The sequence below is a fragment of the Parasteatoda tepidariorum genome, chromosome 7 (genome assembly GCF_982258835.1).
Source record: "Parasteatoda tepidariorum strain Cologne lab strain chromosome 7, Ptep-v5.0, whole genome shotgun sequence".
Classification (NCBI taxonomy): Eukaryota; Metazoa; Arthropoda; class Arachnida; order Araneae; family Theridiidae; genus Parasteatoda; species Parasteatoda tepidariorum.
This window is the reverse complement of record NC_141761.1, coordinates 18,332,341-18,352,645: the sequence shown is the minus strand read 5'-3', so window position 1 is coordinate 18,352,645 and position 20,305 is coordinate 18,332,341. Positions and strand designations below refer to the sequence as shown.

At 29.7% G+C, this 20,305-nt stretch overlaps 1 protein-coding gene across 1 annotated transcript; it reads right to left on the bottom strand.

Annotated features, from left to right (window-relative positions):
- Positions 1–2,031: 2,031 nt before the first annotated feature.
- Positions 2,032–17,665, bottom strand: Ube2g1 (ubiquitin-conjugating enzyme E2G 1). The gene is made up of 6 exons (XM_043051965.3): positions 17,392–17,665; positions 16,052–16,154; positions 14,734–14,831; positions 10,002–10,180; positions 8,172–8,285; positions 2,032–2,836 (listed from the first exon to the last, which is right to left on the bottom strand). The coding sequence occupies exons 1-5, from the start codon at positions 17,435–17,437 to the stop codon at positions 8,208–8,210; spliced, it is 504 nt and encodes a 167-aa protein (XP_042907899.1). The 5' UTR covers positions 17,438–17,665; the 3' UTR covers positions 2,032–2,836; positions 8,172–8,207.
- Positions 17,666–20,305: the final 2,640 nt, after the last annotated feature.

Below are 20,305 nucleotides of genomic sequence, written 5' to 3'. Positions count from 1 at the left end.
AAGAGAGATGGAAATTTTGAGGTAATGAAGAAGCTTTGTGATTCTAGTCTGCTCTGGGGACCTATATGAAAATACATAATTAGTGAATGATCCCCAAGTCAAGTTTAAAGATGGTACAGATTTAAAATAGAATATCGCAAAGGCCATTAGTTTGCCAGTGACAAATTCACAAGACGATGGCACATCACCTACGATGAAATTAACAAGAGAAATAAAATTTTCCATCACAATTAGGGGAAAAAAATGACAATGTTTAAGTTGATCTCTGAAATCAAGAAATTTTTCGGTTCGATATCAGAGCTTGGGAAATGAAGTCTGAAATTGAGAATATATTGCAAAATACAGCAGAGTTGCACGTGAGAGTACAATAATCTCACCGAACCCGGCTCAGTAGACGCGCATGCGGACTCGCAAGTATTTCATCCAACATGTTAAATGATTAGCGCTTTCATACGTTACGGACCAAGGGTATGCCGAAATAGATTGTGATTAAATAAATTGTGAAAACGTTGAGTAGAACTATGTAAAAAGCACTATTTTGCATAATACTTGGCGAAAATCAACATGGTAAGGGGAAAAAAATCCCATTTTCGAAAAGGGAAAATTAAGCACTTTCTAAAAACACCCAATGAAATAAGCACCCTCAAGCACCTTTTAAAAACGCTACGCACCATGAAATGACACATTATGTTTAAATTACCATATTGATGAAAATTCCATCTTTAGTATATTGCAATAAATAATAATTCATCAAAAAATGGTCCACGAGCGTAATATTGTCAGAAGGATATGCATTAACGTTAATTTCCCGTTGGCCAATTTTATCATATCTTTTTAAGCAAATTTAAAACTTTTTGCTAAAACTAAACTAAACTCAGAGGCGCGACAGCCAATAGAGGGCCAAGGCCTACTGTGCCCATCCGTTTTCTTGACCTTAGGCTCTAGAGCGTAGGAGCACATGTTCCGGTCTGGTGGTCAGCAGAACCCCCAGTGTTTAGTTCCCAAGCATGCTTGATACTCATTTATCGACCCAATGAAGGGATGAAAGACTGAGTCAACCATGCCTGGCCCCCGAGATCGAACTAGGGACCTGTGGCACGACAGCGCGAGGCGCTATCGCTCATCCACCAGACGGCAAAACTTTTTGCACTTCTAAAGTTATAAAATTAGTTCATTAATATATCTTTTTTATTATTTAAATTAATAATAGTAGAAAATAGTAGCCAACTGGAAAGCTCTATTTTTTCAAAATATTTAAAGCTGCAATGAAATAACCATTAATTAGGCAAATGTCTTTGAAGCCTTACCAGCACTCAAGAAAGCTTATCGGAGCATTTATATATGATATGAGTTGTTTCAATGTCACAATGAATAAAATCATTTTAAACCAATTCCAATATTTGAGAAAAATGTCTGCCTGAAAGGTGGGGAAACTGGCAGGTTTGTCAACATTAAATATATTAAAATTTGTTTCATATTGGAAGAATTAGAAAATCAAACTTAATTTGTCTTTAAATCAGAAAGATAGATTCAATATCTGCCATTTGCACTTTAAGAAAGAGGATTAGTTTAGCCCTTGATATTAATTCCATTTCATTATGTTAATTTTTAGATAGTTATAAATTGAGAATTTTAACATTTTAAAAAAGAAATGTATTTCATACCTTTGTTATATATTTAGTACTCAGTACACAAAATAGATTATTTCACTAAAAAAAATTTAACAGGTCAGTAATATTTTTACCATTTAATAATTTTAATTTATTAATGCCATAAATAATCATGCCCATTTTAAACAGTTGATTTACTTTCCTATATATTTAAATGTTATTTCTAACATCTTTTACTTTTGTCTCTTTTAAATTAAATTTTCTTTTGACCGTTTCCATCTCCAAAACAATTCAGAAACTTTTATTGATATATTTGAATACTATACATCAAATGTATATTGCCCATGGGAACTTATAAAAAAGATGCAAACACACATTAAAATTATAAATAATTAAAAAAAAAAAGAAGACATAAAACACATTTTGTACCAATTGCATATATTTATACTTGACATTTACAAAACAAAAGTAGTTCTATTAAGAGAAACACAATTAAAAAAAAAATTATCACACAACTGAAAAAATGAAAAAACTTCTTTGGCTGCTTGCGTTGAGGTATAGATTGTCTTTTGCACCACAAAGTTTAAATCACTGCTGATTATAAATATTAGAAAATATAAACACTCAGAACAGAAGAAATGCTTTTCTTAAAATTTGTAAAGATATTCATTGTAGTGACTTCTTCAAGAAAACAACAAGTACTTTCTTATATATAAGTGTTGTCTTGTATTAACATCAGCTTTTTTTAAGGATTTCTTCTGAAATAGTAGCTATAAAAAATACACAATGTCAATTGGTACTGTAACTGTATAAACATTTTTCTGTCTGTTTCAGTACTGTACAAATATGGAAAAAGATTTCACAGCTTCTTGAAGGAGAGAGAGAAACAGAAAAAACTATTTACTTCTTTAAGATTCTCACTTGAGTCAAGGAGATGCATAGAGAGCCCTCTCCTTAAAGGGGGGCTGTATTAAGGAGAAAATAATGGCAGTTGAGGGTGTAACAGAGGTGCAAAGTAATTATTTTTTTAAGAGCAAATTAAGAAAAGAAACTCTCCCATTGTTATGAATGAAGAGGAAAATTAATACTAAATGGAAGTAGTGCTCCAAATATTCCTGCATTAGTGAAAAGAAATCACAGTCTCTCATGTAAAGTCAAAGTTTGTTCACTAGCAGGAGAATTATGAGCAGTTGAGTGCAGCCTTTTGGAGTTGGATCTTCCAGACCCTAAAAATAAGATCCAATATATAATTGAAGATACAAGTTAATAAAGGTAAAAAAGTGAATAGAAAATTAAAGCTGTAACTGAGGACCATAAAAATATATCACCATATTATTATTTATGTTAAGTACCGGTAATGTACGTTGTTATCGCAATACACTTATTATTTAATATAGTTTGATAATTTGTATGTCGTCAATAATAGTTTCACAATTTTAACAGCTATTTCCCCCCAAAAACAATAGTATCAAAGTGAATCCTACACACGAAGTTGCACATAAGTCACTCTAATAAACAGCAGTATTTTATGAAGTGAAATTGCTAACATACTGCCATTACAAAAGAAGAAGAAAACCCAGTACAATCAATGAAATTATAATACAGTCGAACCCCGCTATAGGGAACACTCGAATGTAGTGAACTTTTTTAGTCATCTTTAAACTTGTAGGAGTTGGGACTGAAAATGAATGCATTCCTATAAAATGTGTCATATTACTCTCCTTTATGCTTATCACTTTTAACTATACTGTAATAAATGTCAAACAGATCATTTATCTTATACTCCCCCCTCCCTGACAAGCCTCGCTTTATCTCTTTTCCCCAAGCTTGCTCTACAACTAGTTAATTTGGCCACCTGCTGAATTTTTGGAATTTTCTTACCTGTTCAAACCATATTCCTTACAAATCACCCCTTGACAATCAAGAAGGGGAACAATTTAACTCATTCTACAGCTGCTCTCTTCATATTCTTACATTATCTATTTGAGACAAGATTTTTATTTCAAAAGCAGTGAAAATGGCAAATTCTCTAAAGAGAAAAGCGTATTGATGATGGAACCAATTAATCGACACTGTGTAAGGAATTTTCCTTGTCAAAATCTACAGTTTCAAACATTTGGAAAAATCGAAGTGCAATTCTTGCGGCATACGACAAAAACATGGTTTCATCGAAAAAAACTGCGTGCAGCTGAAAGAGAAAATGTAGAAGATGCTTTGTTAAGATGGTTCGAAATCTTGTTCAAAATGTAAAAATCTTGCATTCTTTGCACATTGTAGATAAGAAAATTGATGAACTAAATTTAAAATCAAATTGTGTTCAATCAAAAATTTTTTTCATAAAAAGTGAAAATAAAACTAATATTTAGCGACGTAATTACTTTTTCCATCAATTTTTGCTTTATTATCTGTTAATTAGTTAATAATTTTTTAAATATGCAAAATTGCAAAGCCAATTTTCAATCATTCAACTGTCTTATGCAAAAAATATTCTTCAAAAAATTTGGATATAGTGAACCATCGGTTATAATGGACACATTACGGAGAGAACTACCTCGCAAAGTTGAAGGAAAGCCCTCCGTCATTAGACATGGATATCAACCAGATGCCACGTGCCATTGACTACAGACGGCCAGGAGGTCTACCTTTCTGCATGTAAAATGGCTTGTGCCTACGTGTGCCTCGACCCGGGGTCATTAAAGGGAGTGATTTTTAGGGAACATAGAAAATTAAAATGCTATTGGTTCTATAAAGCGCTGTGATTTCGTAAAAATGTATTTTTTTATTTTTTTAATTTTGTAATAGGAGTGTTTTGATTTTAAACTCTGCATTATTTATTATTAAAAAATAAATTTAATAGTCCCGAAATGATCAGTTTTCTTATGGATTAAAATTTGTTCGCTATCTTATTTAAGCATTAATAGGCATTTATAGACGAACTAATAAACGGATACTAATACTCGTAATAGCTTAAAAATAATAAAAGATATGTTTACCCATGAGTTTATCTGTTATTTAAAGGTATTTTTTTTCTTTTTATCCTGTTCTATTTTCTTTATATGAATAGTAATCTTTGAAATATGATAACTTTTTTACTATTATTACGTTTTGTATAAAAATAAAAGGAATGTAAAATATACTCGGAACAGTCCGTTGCAAGCAGGGTTCGTGATTTTTCTGACTTTTTTTTAAAAAAAATCAAAAAAATCGGATTATTTTGATTTAAATCGGATTTTTTTGATCTAAATCAGATTTTTTTCATTTTTATTCAAATACACTATAAGAGCTTTTATTTATGATTAAAAAATCTTTATTTATACATTGTTGTACAAAATTTCGCAAAATAAGTACTACGCACATGCCACATTTATTTCCCTACAAATTAATAATTACTTTCTGTCAACTTATTTTGTCATTTAGATATTTTTGTTTTATTTCTCTCTCTCTCTCTTTATATATATATATATATATATATATATATATATATATATATATATATATATATATATAATTGTTTAAAATTCTTAAGCAATATATGAATAGTTGAATTCACATTATTGTTAAACAGCTTCATTAACGAAAAATATGTTACAATTTTGAGAGTGCGATCAGCATTGCGCACTTATTACCTATATTTTAGAGAAATACGGCAGTTACGTTACGCACATTAAATTTATTTTATCATTTCAGGTAAATTTTGCTGCTTTTTTTTAAGCAGTAAGTAATTTTACAAAAAAAATCACTATGTCTCAACTTATTAATTAAAATAATGAATATTAAATAACTAGTTAAAATTCTAAAGCAATATTAATAATTAAATTAACATTATTGTTAAATCGTTTCATTAATGAACATATTGCGATTCAAAGAGAGCGATCATCATTGCGCACTAACCTCCTTTATTTTAGAGAAATCTGGCAGTTTTGCTATGTACAGTTAATTTTTTCCATCATTTCATTTTTTTATGTTACTTTTTTCTTCAATAGGAAATGATTATACAAGAATAAAAAACTATTGTCACTCAACGAATCGATTTAAAATAATATATATTAAGTAACTGTTTCAAATTCACAAGCAGTATTAATAGTTATTCACATTATTTTTAAATCGCTTGTTCAACGAAAAATATATTACATTTCTGAGATTGCAGTAAGCATTGCGCACAAACTTCCTTTATTTCAGAGAAATATGGCAGTTACAGTATGTATATTAAACATATTTTATCATTTCAGCTATTTTTTGATTCTTTATTCTTCAATAGAACATAATTATACAACAAAAAAATAAATAGATAAAAACTATTATCCAATTAAAATAATGAACAGTAAATAACTTTAAAACTCTTCAGTAGTATTAATAATTAAAGTCACATCATACAAAAAAATAAATAAATTAAAAAAACTATATATGCACTATCTTTTATGATATGTTCGCGATATAGTATGCGTAATGTAAAAGAAAAGCAATGACATTGAAACAGGAAACATTTCTTTTAAAATCTCTACTTGACCCCTTAAGACTTGCCACACTTCCCCCACGCGTCTGTCGTACGCCGACTAATGAGGGAGAGATGAGTCTTCTCTTTGCCACCTAGCCCTCAGCCTTACTGAGTCCGCAGACGGTTCACTATAGCGGGGTTCGACTGTATATTTCAGGCTGACTATAACGTAATGTCTAATAAACTTTAAACATAGGATATTTAAAAGATTTTTACAGCCAATAAAATACATTAACTATATTACACTAATCTTTCATTGTAATATATATGGAAATGAGGTGGTTGGTGTCCTGGCTAAAAAAGGAGCCAGTATCATGCAGTGCGCCCAGAGAGAAATACCTTATTATTTTATAAACAGAATAAACAAAAAATAACGTCTATAAGAAATATGAGAATCATTTAAACGAATATAGCCATAATAATAGCTGTAGATATTTAATAGCCATAGATATTTAATTCATTTCAGATATTGTTTGCAACAGGGATGGCAAATTTCTGTCAAGGTGGTAAAACCACAGAAAAAACAGGCCTGGAAAAAATAGCTTTTGCCAGTAATTTTGTTGTTGGCAAAAATTGATAAAATGGATACTGCTTATATAAAATATAGAACTATGATTTACAGCTAAAATAAATCTATGGTTACAGTTATATTTTACAGCTAAAACCAGTAGCAGATGTGTTTCTGCTAAATATCATACAGAGTATCATATCCTATAGTTCAATGTTAGCAGATACTTGCTATTTGCAAAGGACTTAGGTGCAGAATCCTGAGTTTCAGAGTCCTTCTTTTAAAACTAAAAAAAGTTTCAATCAAGCAACTGTACAATATCATTTCATACTTTTTTTTTACTACACCCAAGTACTGAGAGGAATTGGTAACTAACAAGAAAAAAAACTTAGCATTTTTCACAGAATATTGATATCAGTTACATTTCTTGCGTCATTAAATTTGATTTATTTGAAAGAACAGATATTCTCTGACATATTTTCCATGTGTTATTGAATCACTTACAGCATTTAAATAGTATGCGAGTATATCTTCTGTTCGTAACATTCTTGAACTTTTCTTTTATTCATTCTGACATAAGAAACAAAGCTTTTCTAAAAACTTCTATAAATCTTTTATTTTGCTAAGCTATGTTGAAACAATGTGAACACAAATATTTTAGTCTCTGAATGAAGGAAATAAATTTAACTAATGCAAACTGTCAATTTAAACAAATTGCCCCTTCTTGTATTTTATTTAGTAATTAATTAATTTATCATATAAGTCTTCAATTTAAAATTTATTGAGAATACGATCATAATTAATTTTATAGTTATAAGAAGTCTAAAGTTATGTTAAAGTAACTTTTTCCAACTTTCTGGCTTTTTCCACTGTAATGCCACTGTCAAAGCAAACATGCAATTCTGATTTAAAATATATTTAACTTATACCATAAAAGGATCCAGTTTAATCACACAGTCTAGCACAAAAATGCGACGACCAAAGATTTTTTTCACCCATAAATTAAAAAATGTTAAGAACAGAACTGGTGACAGTGACCTTTTCCCAACCCTTAAGCCAAGTGCCAGTACTAGAAATGTTTTTATATTCAACTGTAGCGTAATGTTGTATTGCCATTAACATACCATGAAAACAAATTGAATAATATCAATTTTTAACAATCTAATGCTAAGAAAAATGCCGTTGGATTTAAATTTCTCTGTATTTTTGCATATTTCCCTAATTACTGGATAAAAAAAAAGGCTTTAATAATTTTTTAAAATCAATCTTAAATAGGGTATTTGCAAAGATGTATGGGTTTGCGAAACAAACATAAAAGATAAATCAGTGATCTTCATTCAAGTTGATACATTGGTTAAAATTTGAATCTCAAAATGAACCGATATAAAAAAATATAAAACAAATAAATGAAATGCTCAGAAGGGAATAATTTGTGAATTCAAAAATTTAATTCAAGTCCGTAAAAAATTAAAATTATGCTATTAGCATTCCTATATTTCATATTAGCTTCAGAAAATACAACTACCTGAATGTAATAGAAGGTTATTTTTAAACTTACCATTTTTTTTTTTTTTGTTTGCTAAAAAAGTTTTCCCTAACAATCTTCTTGACTTTTTCTAACACATCGAGCAACTTTCCTTTTGAACTCTGTATAGTTTTCACGCCATTCTTTCTGTAATTTCAAAATAAATACAATGAAGATACACAAAACAATGAAAATTAGTAATTATTATAAAGCCCTTTCAAAGAATGAGCTTCAAACATCCTCCTTGAATGGTTTGCCATAAAAAGAATTGAACATTGTAATAAAAATTTTATCTATTGACAATTTTATTTATAATGAATTTCAGTAGGTCGAAGTTCTAACTTAACAGGGCAACCACAAACACTCAGCAGATAAAAAGAAAACACAATAGTTAACTTTTATAACAAGAATTTTTTTTCTTCCGAATTCTACTCGTCACACCTCATGTACAACAGTAGAAATAATGTGGATTTTTAACTACATAACACCCCCAAAAGTAATTTAATGTTTCTTTCTCTATTTTAGATAATGTTTCGTTATTTATTCAGATGGAGACTTTTCATGAAAAAAGTAGCAGAAACTTATTTCCTACCTATCAACATTGCAGAAATAAAATAACGGAGATCTTACTAGCAGGATTTTTTAGACTATAAGTAAAGATTTAAAACATCAGGCATAATCATGTAATTCAAAAATTGGAAATAATATTAGCACTTGCATATAGCGATGTAAAAAAAAAAAAAAAACGCGTATAGAAATCTTAAGCTAAAATTTTTTATAAACCATTATTAATTACTTAAACTATAAACACTCAATATACTGCATAGCAATAGCAACATCTGTTGAGGAATAAGAGAAGTACTTTCGCAATCAGCTGATATTTTATCGCCAAATTTTTTTTAAAAAATTTCTTCAACAAATACTGGAAAATTTGAGAATATACAGGTCAACAGGAGATATTCGTAAAATGTAGGAATCTTCGTTAAAAAACAAGAGATTTGGCAGGTATGTTATTTATTATTAGAAAGCATCAAACAGACATTTTAAAACAGAAGGGTGACAAATTAAAAGACTGTTACAGGTGGAAGAGGTTAAGTCATACAAAACATTTTTATCAATAAACACTATGATTAAAGCCATTAGGTGACATATATATAGTTATTAAAATCTCAATTTTACACACAACTCTTGACATTAAAAAAAAAACATATACTAAATTAACATTTCTGTTGCATATTGCTTAAAATTTTTAAATATTTGTATAATTTTGAGAATAGTGTTTATGTAGTTAAATATCTAAGACAGATCCTAAATAATCACAGAAATGCTGATGCATTATCAAGAAAGACCTTCAATGAAAGCTACCAATATTGCTCTAGAATACAGAGAAGAAATATTTGCTGACAAATTCCGTGCCACGGTTTTAACGACACCATAACCCAATCCATGTCGTAATGAAGCGGAAAGACAAGCCTGAATGAAAGAATCTGATATAAAATCTATCGTTGATGCAAGGTACACTCAAAAAAGAAATTTGTTTATTATTCCTCTTCAATTTAAATGAACATCCGTGCTCCAAATTACATATAAAACATGCCTAGAAAACTTAAGTTTGCTAAAATTGTATGTTATTATAATTAAATTGTATATTAAATTGTACATTTCAACAAACAAAAAATTACTAATTTTAGAATTCATCACTTCTCAAATATGATTTAAACAAAATAAATTTCAAAAACCATTTCACAAGAACGAATTATTAATTTTTTTTTTGAGGTTACTGGAGTACGCTTTTCACAAAGGTATTTAAATATAAATTTTTTATTCAATATTAAAACAATCACCATGTTAACAGATACTTACAGCAGCATCCACATTGGCAGGAGATTCATCATTAGGATCAGCCAGCATGGAAATAACCGAAATGAGTATGGTCTCCACAGTGTGAACGGGCAACCACCGTTCAGATGCTTTTTCATAGCCAAATTTGTCATCACCTGGCTCATGTAATATAGATATGCAAACATCACCAGTTTTATCAACTGCAAACAAAATAACAAAAAATTAGAAATACTGCTAAACTTCCCTATGATGAATTGATTTTACAAATTAACGAAATTTTAATGATGAATTCTTTTAGACTGCAAATTTGAAAAGATGGTGTTTGGAAGATTTTACCTTTAATGCTGCATTTTATAACCAGAAATTATTAAAATGCTGAATACAATATTTTGTGTGTGACCAAAATGAACACAAAATAATGAAAAAAGTATGAAAATATGTTTCATAAAAATTTTGAGTCAAAGGGTTAAGAGGCAAAACTGTTTTTCATCTTTTTGAAGAAAATTTTCAGCATGACATCAACAGTTGTGTTTATCATTTAAGCTCCTTTAATCTTTATTTAAAGTAATTTAAAAATAAATTTCTTGCCCTGAGTGATTTACTTTATTTTGAAATTTTTTTGACTTTCTAAAGAAAAATACAAATTTCCAACTTTCCCATTACAAAAAAAATTTCACTGACTTTACCAGGCACCCTGTTAAATAATTGTTTTCAGGCCTAAATGCAGTTTTTATGAAATATGAAGCTCCCTTTTATGAAATTACATAAAAGCAATAACTTTAAATTTCTAATAATAAAAAATGTGACCAGAAATATGATATACAAGCTGAATGCACACACAATTATGCACTGCTGCCATCTATAGATGGACTTTTTTTTTTTTTTTTTTTTTTTTAAAGAAAACCCAGGTTTTTCCCAGCCTTACTTAGACATAATATAAATCACTTAGACATAATATAAATCACAAGAATCAGGAAGGAAAATCTATTCAATGCCACTGTTGAGAACACACTGAAAAACCCTTTTTATGTTGAATTACAACTCTATAACAATCAAAAAAAATTATAACTCTCCTTAGAGCCAATAATAAAAATAAAAAATTTTTTATGAATAAATGCATCTCTCGCCTTACTTTACAAGTATTGTGATAACCTCTGCCATTATCACCCTTTTAATACTCAGCTGAAAATTCAAAATCTAGACAAATTCATCCCTTTCCTTCTATTTCAACATTTATTTTTTCGTGAATAATTGTCACAATAATAATTTAATGAAATGCACACATGGTAACTCAATGAACGACATGAAATGTAAAAAGAGCCCTCTTAAGAAGTCAGTGTTCAAAAAATGAAACACGGCACTTCCACAGAAGGTAAGATAGGGATGAATTTTTTTCTTCAAATTAAATTTTTATAATATTAGATCTTTTTTAAGTTAATCTTATAATAATGATAAAAAAATAAGTACAACTAAAATAAAAAAAAGGTCAATATTGTTCATTGTGAGAGTAACAAAAACCTTTAAATTTATCTTAAATTAGTAATATTTCATTAAAATTATATATAAAAAAAAAAAACATATTACACGTGGATGAGCTGTTTATTTGTTTTTATAAAACAGCCAATGGTTCAAAACTGATTCATACAATTTATTTACAGTTATTCTAAATTTAACTTAATAACAAGAACAACTGCAAACTTTTTTGTTTAAGGAATTATTTTTATCTTTTTTAAACCAACTGCAATAGCTTCAAGAAGATAAAATAGCGATAAAATAGTGTGGAAGATCAGCACATCCACATCTCATAACTTAATAAAAAATATGAATCCGAGCATGCTTGTTACAAATAACTTTACAAAAATTCAATAAATTTACATCAAAGGACCAAGCTTATTAAATTTGGTAAATACAGTGCACAAAAACAAAACACTCTAAATAACTTTTGATCTAATGACAGCACCTCCAAAAACTTGAACTCAAATCTCAATGTTTTAAGGGGTACCTCAAATATTCTAATTTCTTAGTGCAGATGATATCTTAAGTTAAAAAATCAGAAACAAAAATGCACTTTCTTCGGAATTAAAACACCATTTTTTCAACAGATTTGGATTCTTGATTCTCAAAATATAGGAAGCAGATGCACTATGGGGAATATGGTCTCAATAGTTTGACCAGGTGAGCGGTTGAAAAAGATTAATTTTACTTTTTTGCATACTTTCCAATGTCTCCAGATTTTTCTTAAAACGAATCAAAAATTTTTGATAATTATTTTTCATTTTAATCAAAAATAGTCAAGAAATTTTTTAATTGCAAGGTATAAAAATGTTTTTATTTTAAACTATGATTATCTAGTTCTTAAAATTTTTTTTTTATGAAATCGGTCGATAACTCTTCAGAAAACAAACTACCTTCTAAAAATTTGATGAAAATGCAAAAGTCATGATTTTTGTTATCAAACTAGAAATGGCCTAAAAACAAAGAAATATTTTTTTTTAAAAAAATTGTAAAATAAAGTCTTTTTTATCTTCATTTCATCACCAGAGATCATTGTTGACTTAAAGAAATTAAATAAATAAACCAATATAAACTTATTTACACTCATAATGTGCTTTGTAAATCTCTTATCAAATCTTCGAAAAGTAATTGTGACATTAAGTCACAGCCTAATTTCTAAATATCCCGTTTTGTTAATCAAAATACTTATTTTTTCGGCTTAATTTATAATTTTATGATATAATTTTTATTGTCTTCATCTTTTTCTTCTCGCCCCTTAACGCGTTAGCGCAATGAGGACATTTTCCCCAGGAAGTTCCTTGCACGTTCCTCAGACACTCCTTTTCTTGGAAAAAAGCTGTCGGCGACCTTTGATGTCAACACATGTTTGTAGTTACTGTACGGTCGCCGTTAGTATTTAATTATGCTTAAATTTAAGGGGTTAGTCAACTCACTTCAGTTCGCTCCTTAAGTTAGATTCTTTTGCTTTTTAGGAAGTTTAACTTCCACTTCTAGCTATTTCTTTAAATACCGCCCATTTCTGGGAGCGGGCAGCATTCGAAGTTTTTGTCAACACATACTTACGATCCCTTAACAGGGGTTTTTAATTTTCACCCCCTCCTCTCTTTGGAGAGACGGAGTTTTGTTGGTCTGTTTAAATACATGACGGAGATGTTACACATCCTTTTCTTACACCCCCCATGGGTGCTTGTGAGCTGTCGAGCTCGGCTGTGATGAAATCCTTCTTCGCCATGCAGATGTTTTTGAAAAGATGACTCCAGCGGCATCCCACTCCCGCGTTCCATGAGTTTGGTTACATCTCGAAAGTTTGGTATGAAAATGCCAAATGTGATTTGAAGAAGCGGTCCATAGTCCTCCACTGATGGCCTATCCTTTTCAATCATGTGCCAGAAGTTAGTGTGCTGATATTTATAAGGTTCTTTGTGGCTGTGCCCCTTCGATGTCATGCTCTACTATTATCCAATTTAACAAACCATCTGCTGCTGTTAAAAATAAAAACGAACATTTGTTTGATCAACCAGAACTCATTTATTCTGTGTCCTTTTTAAGAACATTGTTTTCCAACATTTTAGACATCCCAAGGTAAACCTGCGACAGGTATGTGAAACTCCATTACAATGACATCTTGATTTTTTAGTGTGTTTTCTTTTATGTTTTTATCTCTAAGGGTTATTGCTCACATCGCATAAATTTAATTGTATTTTTTTAGTTTTGGCCAATCTTTTTAAATTTTAACAACACCATTTTCATAACAGTAATGTAATAGGAATAACACATTTTTTTTTAAACAAGAAAATAAAACATACGTTTCTGATATATTGAATGAAAAGGCTGCATTAGATTCTATTAATGCTAAAAAAACTTCAAGTTAAAAAAAAGAAGAAAAAAAACAATGGTCAAGTTCTGAACACCAAAGCCAGCAGTAGAGCACAAACTAAATATTTATAACTTTCAAATTTTAAATATTCTCGCAATAATAAACTTTATAAACAATTTAATTCATAGTTTTCACGCCACATAATTTTTTATATGGTAAAAATTTTGAATATATTCTTTTAGTAACTAAATTTTTCTAACAATAACTTTTTCAACTAAAACAACTCTGAAAGAAAAACAGGTTATTGGTACAATAGGAACTCTTCAAAATATTTATAATACAAGTATTACTTTCATACATATAATTCGAAACTAATGCAATGCAAAAACCACTTTTGTACAAACCTTTAAATTCAAATTAAACTTTTATTACAATAGCTTTAAATTTAAATGAAAATATCCAATTTAGAACAAGCTTTTTCTAATCCTTTATCCTGAGTTCACCATGGAAATAAAAAAGGTCACTTCGAGTTTTAAAATGGCACTCACTTAACGCCATAAAAAGTTATGAAATGAGCAATATTAAGTCATATATTAATATCTCAAGCTCTGAAAAAAAAAAAGATACTTACAAAAACTTAATCAGTTGAGAATAATATTAACAAGTAAATATTTGTAATAGCAATCAGAAGCAGAACACAGATAATTTTACCAGCGTGTAATTATTATTTAAACAGTGAAATAATGTCCTTCAAAATGGAAAATGAATTAAAAGGCATTGTTTTAAAGGGATAGTGATAAAAAAAAGGACGAAGGAGGTGCATTTATAAGGAAGAGGGGGCAAACAGGGTCCTTATATGAATGCTTATGGAGAATACTGGTTTTTCACTAATTTAAATTGTAATAATAAGATTTTACTTACTGTTAGGATGCCAAATCTCTGTAATGAATTTCATTTTTGGAGGTCGAAGAGGATATTCTTTTGGGAAGTACAAGTGAGCTTTGAAAAAGCCCCCTTCACTGTAAGATAAATACAATAAATTAGCAAAATATTTTGTTCAAAAAAATTTACTTGCATTACAAGCATGCCATTAACTTGGGATTTTTCTGGAAAAATCTATAACAGGGTATCTGCAAAATCTAGTTTTTAAATCCATGATTTCTATCAAACACTTTCCATGACTTATATGGGCAAATACATTATTACTCAATAAAATCAAGATATCGCTAAACACATGATTATAACTTTCTTTCTTTAAAATAATATATATATATATAGTTTTACCAGAGCAATGCTTTGCACACTTTTTTAATAAGTCTGTTTAAACCAAAGCAATAAAAAAAGGACTAAACTAAAAAACTAACAGGGAAGAAAAAAAACATTTTCGGTAACAAACATACAAATTAGAAAATGGATTTAAAAATACTTAATAATGTCCTTTAAGGTCAATTCTATAGATTATGTTAAATTAATTTCACAGAAACAAAAGTATCAACATCATCTCCTGCACTATCAAATTACTATATATATAAATATAGAAATTAAAATAAAATAAAAAAACTTTTTTAAAGATTAAAAAAAAATTATTGACTTCAAAATTTTTCAAAATTAAATCCTTTTTAAAATTAGGTTTCCCTAAATTTTTTAAATATTTATCAGACTTAAAACATTTTACAAGAGTTAATTTGTCACTTCTTTTTTATTAAATAAAATTTTTATATAAGGTTTTGCAAGTGAATACAAATTGTACGTGGGATTTTAAAATCCTGCGAGATTACAAAGGGGCCCAATAGCCAAAATTCCATAATGAACTGGAAATTTCTATGAATTTTTAGTATTTATCACTGAAAATAATGACTTTCCATAACAAATTTTGATCGAGGTCAAAATCCATGATTCTCCAGATGTGAAGATCAGATACCCTGTCTATAGAACCAAATGATCTAGTTGGATTCAAAATTTAAAAAAAGCAAGTTTAAATTAAAAAGTTTAATTCAAAAAGGGACAAAGTGACATTATTTAAGAAAATCTATCAATAGCAGGAATTTATGAAACAATTTTCCTGATAAAGATTTAGCAAAAAATTGTTTAACACATGCTTTTAAACCTAAACTCTTTTAAAGTTTTAACGCACTACATTTTTCCATTAAACTCTTCGACTGTTATAAATTTTATAAAACAGTACTTTATATCAAGCAAATATTTTTGAAGTTGCGGCTTATATATGTACAAATCTTACTATAAAGTATCAGGAGGGCCAATAATGAGAACTTCCCACTTATAAATGTCATTATCATCAATTAAACCAGCAGAAAAACCTTCAACAGGATTTTTCTTCAACTCTGCAATTAAAAAAAATAAGTAATTTAGTAAATATATAGATAACTCACACAATAATAGAACAGAGCATGATACATTGCTAATTACAGCATACCCCCATGTGTAAGGCCTTTGAGCTCTAATAGAACATCGATAAGTCTGTTTCCCCACAGCATTCTGCTCTACTTTTCTCTCTTTCCTACATCATGTGCCAGGTTCATATAATATGACCTTACTAAGGTTATCTTCCGATCCTAATCACTTTGTCAGAATTTTTTTTGTTATATTGCAGTAGCATTCCATTTGTAAATTTTATTTATAGCAGTTAATTTGTCATTTTAAAAAAAATTATCCATTTGTTATGAAAAACATTTAATTTATGTCACTAAAAGCGTTATGTTTAGAATCATAAAAACACTAATTTTCTTAATGAGTAATAAAAATTTCTTTCTTCAAGTTTCGCTTCTCTAATCATTTATTTAATTTTATAAAATACAAGTTTTTGCCCTCTTTAACGAAATATCAACTTCTATGTTTTGTTGCATTTAACACTACACTAAGATAAAAAAAAATCAGTAATATCTTTCCCCCAATTTTTTTTTATTTTATTAGTTAGTATTAATACCATTTTAGTTTTAATGATTTACAAACCCATTAATTGTACATTTTTGGCAAGATATCAGCTTTATCAGAAATTCTTGTAGAGCACGATATCATTCGCTACGTCCAATTTCAACACGAAATTCTATCTCATTATTTCATTTTTCCTACTTAATTTCTTCATTATCTAGTCTAGAATAACAAATTATAGTCTAGATTAAACACAAAATCTATCTAAATCTACAAAAATGAAATCCATATGTTTAATATGCGATCAACACAAGCATTTTTAACTAAACTCATTTGCATAACCCCATTTGCAAGGCCATCGATTTTATATATAAACACAGTTAAAAATAAACACCGATATTTAAATGTTGCAGCCACATGATGCTATCTTATAATTGTGATAAATTAACCCAAATAATATGAATGTTAAAATCCCTTTGTGTAACCTAATTGTAATAAATAAGAAACTTCTTTGTTTACATTAAAGAGAGATATTTGTAATCAAACGCAAAAAAAAAAAAATAAGTAGGCTTAGCATAAAAGATCAGCATCGAACAAACTTAAAAACAAATATTAAAAAGCATTTCACTAAATTACGTCATTAATTATTCTCGAAATGATAATAATATAATATAATTGCTGAGAACTCACCATTCAGTTGTTTACGAAGTAATAGTGCTGATTGTTGGGCAGCCATGAAGCAATTTGTTCAGTTTATTGGCCAAAACGAATAATAAAGGAATAAATAAATATTTGTAATTAATATCAATAGGCGCATGCGCTTATCGTTAAAATTACTATCCGACAGTTTAAAAAATTACTATTAAATGTTGAATTATGGAATTTAATAAAAAATAACTGTCATCAACTTATCCCAATCAATGTACACAACACGGGCCAGCAGCAGAACATTATTAAATGAATGGGTGTTGCCAAATTCTTTTTCTGAAATCAATATTACAAAAACAGAGTATTTTATAATGACGTCAGATATTTCATATTGAGGTCTTCTTAGACTCTGTTCTCACTACATGTGGTTCACGCTACTTGATCGTTGTCGAAATACAAATATCCCTTTTGTGAATTTATCACCAAAGAAAATATTTCACCAATCAGGCTTTTAATCTCTGTTAACGGCATTCAGAGATTCTTGAATCACATGCTGTAAGAATGGCCCTTAAGAGAGTTTATGAAACACTAAGGTTACTGTACAAACAAATTTTAATCAACAATTGGCGATCGCAACGTTTGGAGTTGAACAATAATAGTCATAAACCCCAAAATTGGATCGGCTGTTCAACGGCGATTATAAAATATTAGCTACGGTGGCTCAGGGGATAGAGCGTTCACCTTCCAATGAGATGAACTGGGTTCGAAGCCGAGCGATGGCTGGTCAATGCGAATTCTGCACCCGGCTCGCACGAATCACAGTGTTGTCGTAAAATATCGCAGAAAACGGATCATGAGTTAGATTCGTAATATTTTTTGCCCCATGCATTTTCTTCATCATTGTTAGAAGATCAGTTCCCAGCCCCAGTCTAAAATCCGAAAATTCAAAAATTATGGATGGAACGTGAATTAAATGCTATTAAAACGTGAATAAAGGTAGTTGTTTATTTTCATAAACTGAAACTAAATACCTATAATCCTAAATAAATAGAAAACGTCATTCACTTAATAAAAAAGTTCAATTAGCATACATACATTTGGAAAAAAAAGCACTAATTAAAATAGCTTGAAACAAACAATATCGAAAAGAGCACTTCTTATAAATTGAGGAAAATATTTTTTTCAGATTTTAAAATACTTGTTTTTAACTTTTATAAAGTAAATTAATTAATTTAAAAACAAGCTATACAAATAAATGTAACTCCTAACAATAATCTTGTTTTTATCTTTTGTAAAGTAAATTTATTGATTTAATTTGATTTGATTTCTTCATTTACGTCGCACTAGAGCTGCACAATGGGCTATTGGCGACGGTCTGGGAAACATCCCTGAGGATGATCCGAAGACATGCCATCACAATTTTGATCCTCCGCAGAGGGGATGGCACCCCTATTTCGGTAGCCCGACGACCTGCACGCGAAGTCGAGCACTTTACGGTAGAACAGTTAAACGAGGACCAATACCGCACACCCTCCGTCCCAACGCAGACTGATCCAAGTGGTCACCCACCCGCACACTGACCGCAGTCAGTGATGCTTGACTTCGGTGATCTGCTGGGAACCGTGTCTTAACGATCAGTCCACTGCGGGACTTTTTGATTTAAAAACAAGCTATACAAATAAATATAATTCTTGATATTAACCTGACACGAGTTTTTTAGTCTCCAGAGACAAACTATTTTGACAGCTAAATTTTTTATGCCTTTTGCCCCACTATGCAACTCATATAGAAAAATTAAACACATTTTGACCTGCATTGCAAACTGAGTATTTAATAATACTACACTCTACATCATATTAAAACAGCAGACTGGTTATTGAGCAAAGTAATTACATTATGGATAAAACGAAAGTTATGAATACCGCTGATAATACACATAAAAAATAAAATGTAAAAAATAAATAAATAAATAAAAAAACGGCCACCCCGAATAACTTTTGATCTAATGATCGGATCTTGCGTTCTATAACTCAATCTTAATGGTTCGAGGGGGTTTTTGGCAAATATTTGTGAGAAAGAGACATCTTACTTTAGCTTCTCAGAAAATCTTTTAATAATTATTATAAATCTATGTCAAAATATAGTGAAAATTAATTTACATTTCTTGTTGTTAAGATAAAATTCACTAAGATCTTGGCAATTATCTAATCTTTTCTTATAATCTAGGAAATAAACCTTCCCGTCTTGTTTCTAAATAGCCCCAATTATTCCAAACAAACAAAAAAAAAGAGAGAAAAAAAAGCAACCTACCGAAACCTGAATGTAAAACTTAAATTCAAATTACATTTTGAGACAAAATTTAATTATTTTCAACAAAAAAGATTGATACGAGGGTTGCTATTTATATTTCTGGCCTAATAATGAAGAAACAAATATGTAGGATCGAAATAGGTTTTATTGTTTTTCAAAATATTCTCCACGATGATCAATATACTTTTGCATGCTTTTGAACCTATTTTCAAAGCACTTTTTCCAGTCCGATTGAGGTAACTCCAAAACATGCGTTTTGAATGCATCAACCGCTTCTTCGGGGGTCGAAAATCGTTGTCCACGTAATTTATTTTTGATGTGTGGGAATAAGAAGTCATTGGGTGCCAAATCAGGGCTGTACGGCGGATGACCCATCAGTTCGATCTTTCGCTCCGTCAGAAATGCCTTTGTTTGAGTCGATGTGTGAGAGCTCGCATTGTCATGATGAATAATGATTCGCCTGTTTTTCTGCTTTTTTCGAATTTCTCCGATGACTTCTGGCAAACAAATGGTCGTGTACTATTCAGAATTGACTGTCCTGCGTTGCTCTAACGCCACTGTTGCCACATGACCGTTAATGCCGAAGAAACAGGCAATCATTTGTTTCAATGCGCTTCTTCCTCGAACAACTTTTGTTGGTTTTGCC

What these genes read in the sequence shown, in the direction of transcription:
- Ube2g1 (XM_043051965.3), bottom strand. Translation starts at nt 17,437, where the DNA reads ATGGCTGCCCAACAATCAGCACTATTACTTCGTAAACAACTGAATG. An exon ending in ACTTCGTAAACAACTGAATG is followed by an intron (nt 16,155 to 17,391) that starts GTGAGTTCTCAG and finishes TTTTAATTGCAG; the next exon opens with AGTTGAAGAAAAATCCTGTT. An exon ending in CTGCCAATGTGGATGCTGCT is followed by an intron (nt 8,286 to 10,001) that starts GTAAGTATCTGT and finishes TTGAAATTACAG; the next exon opens with AAAGAATGGCGTGAAAACTA.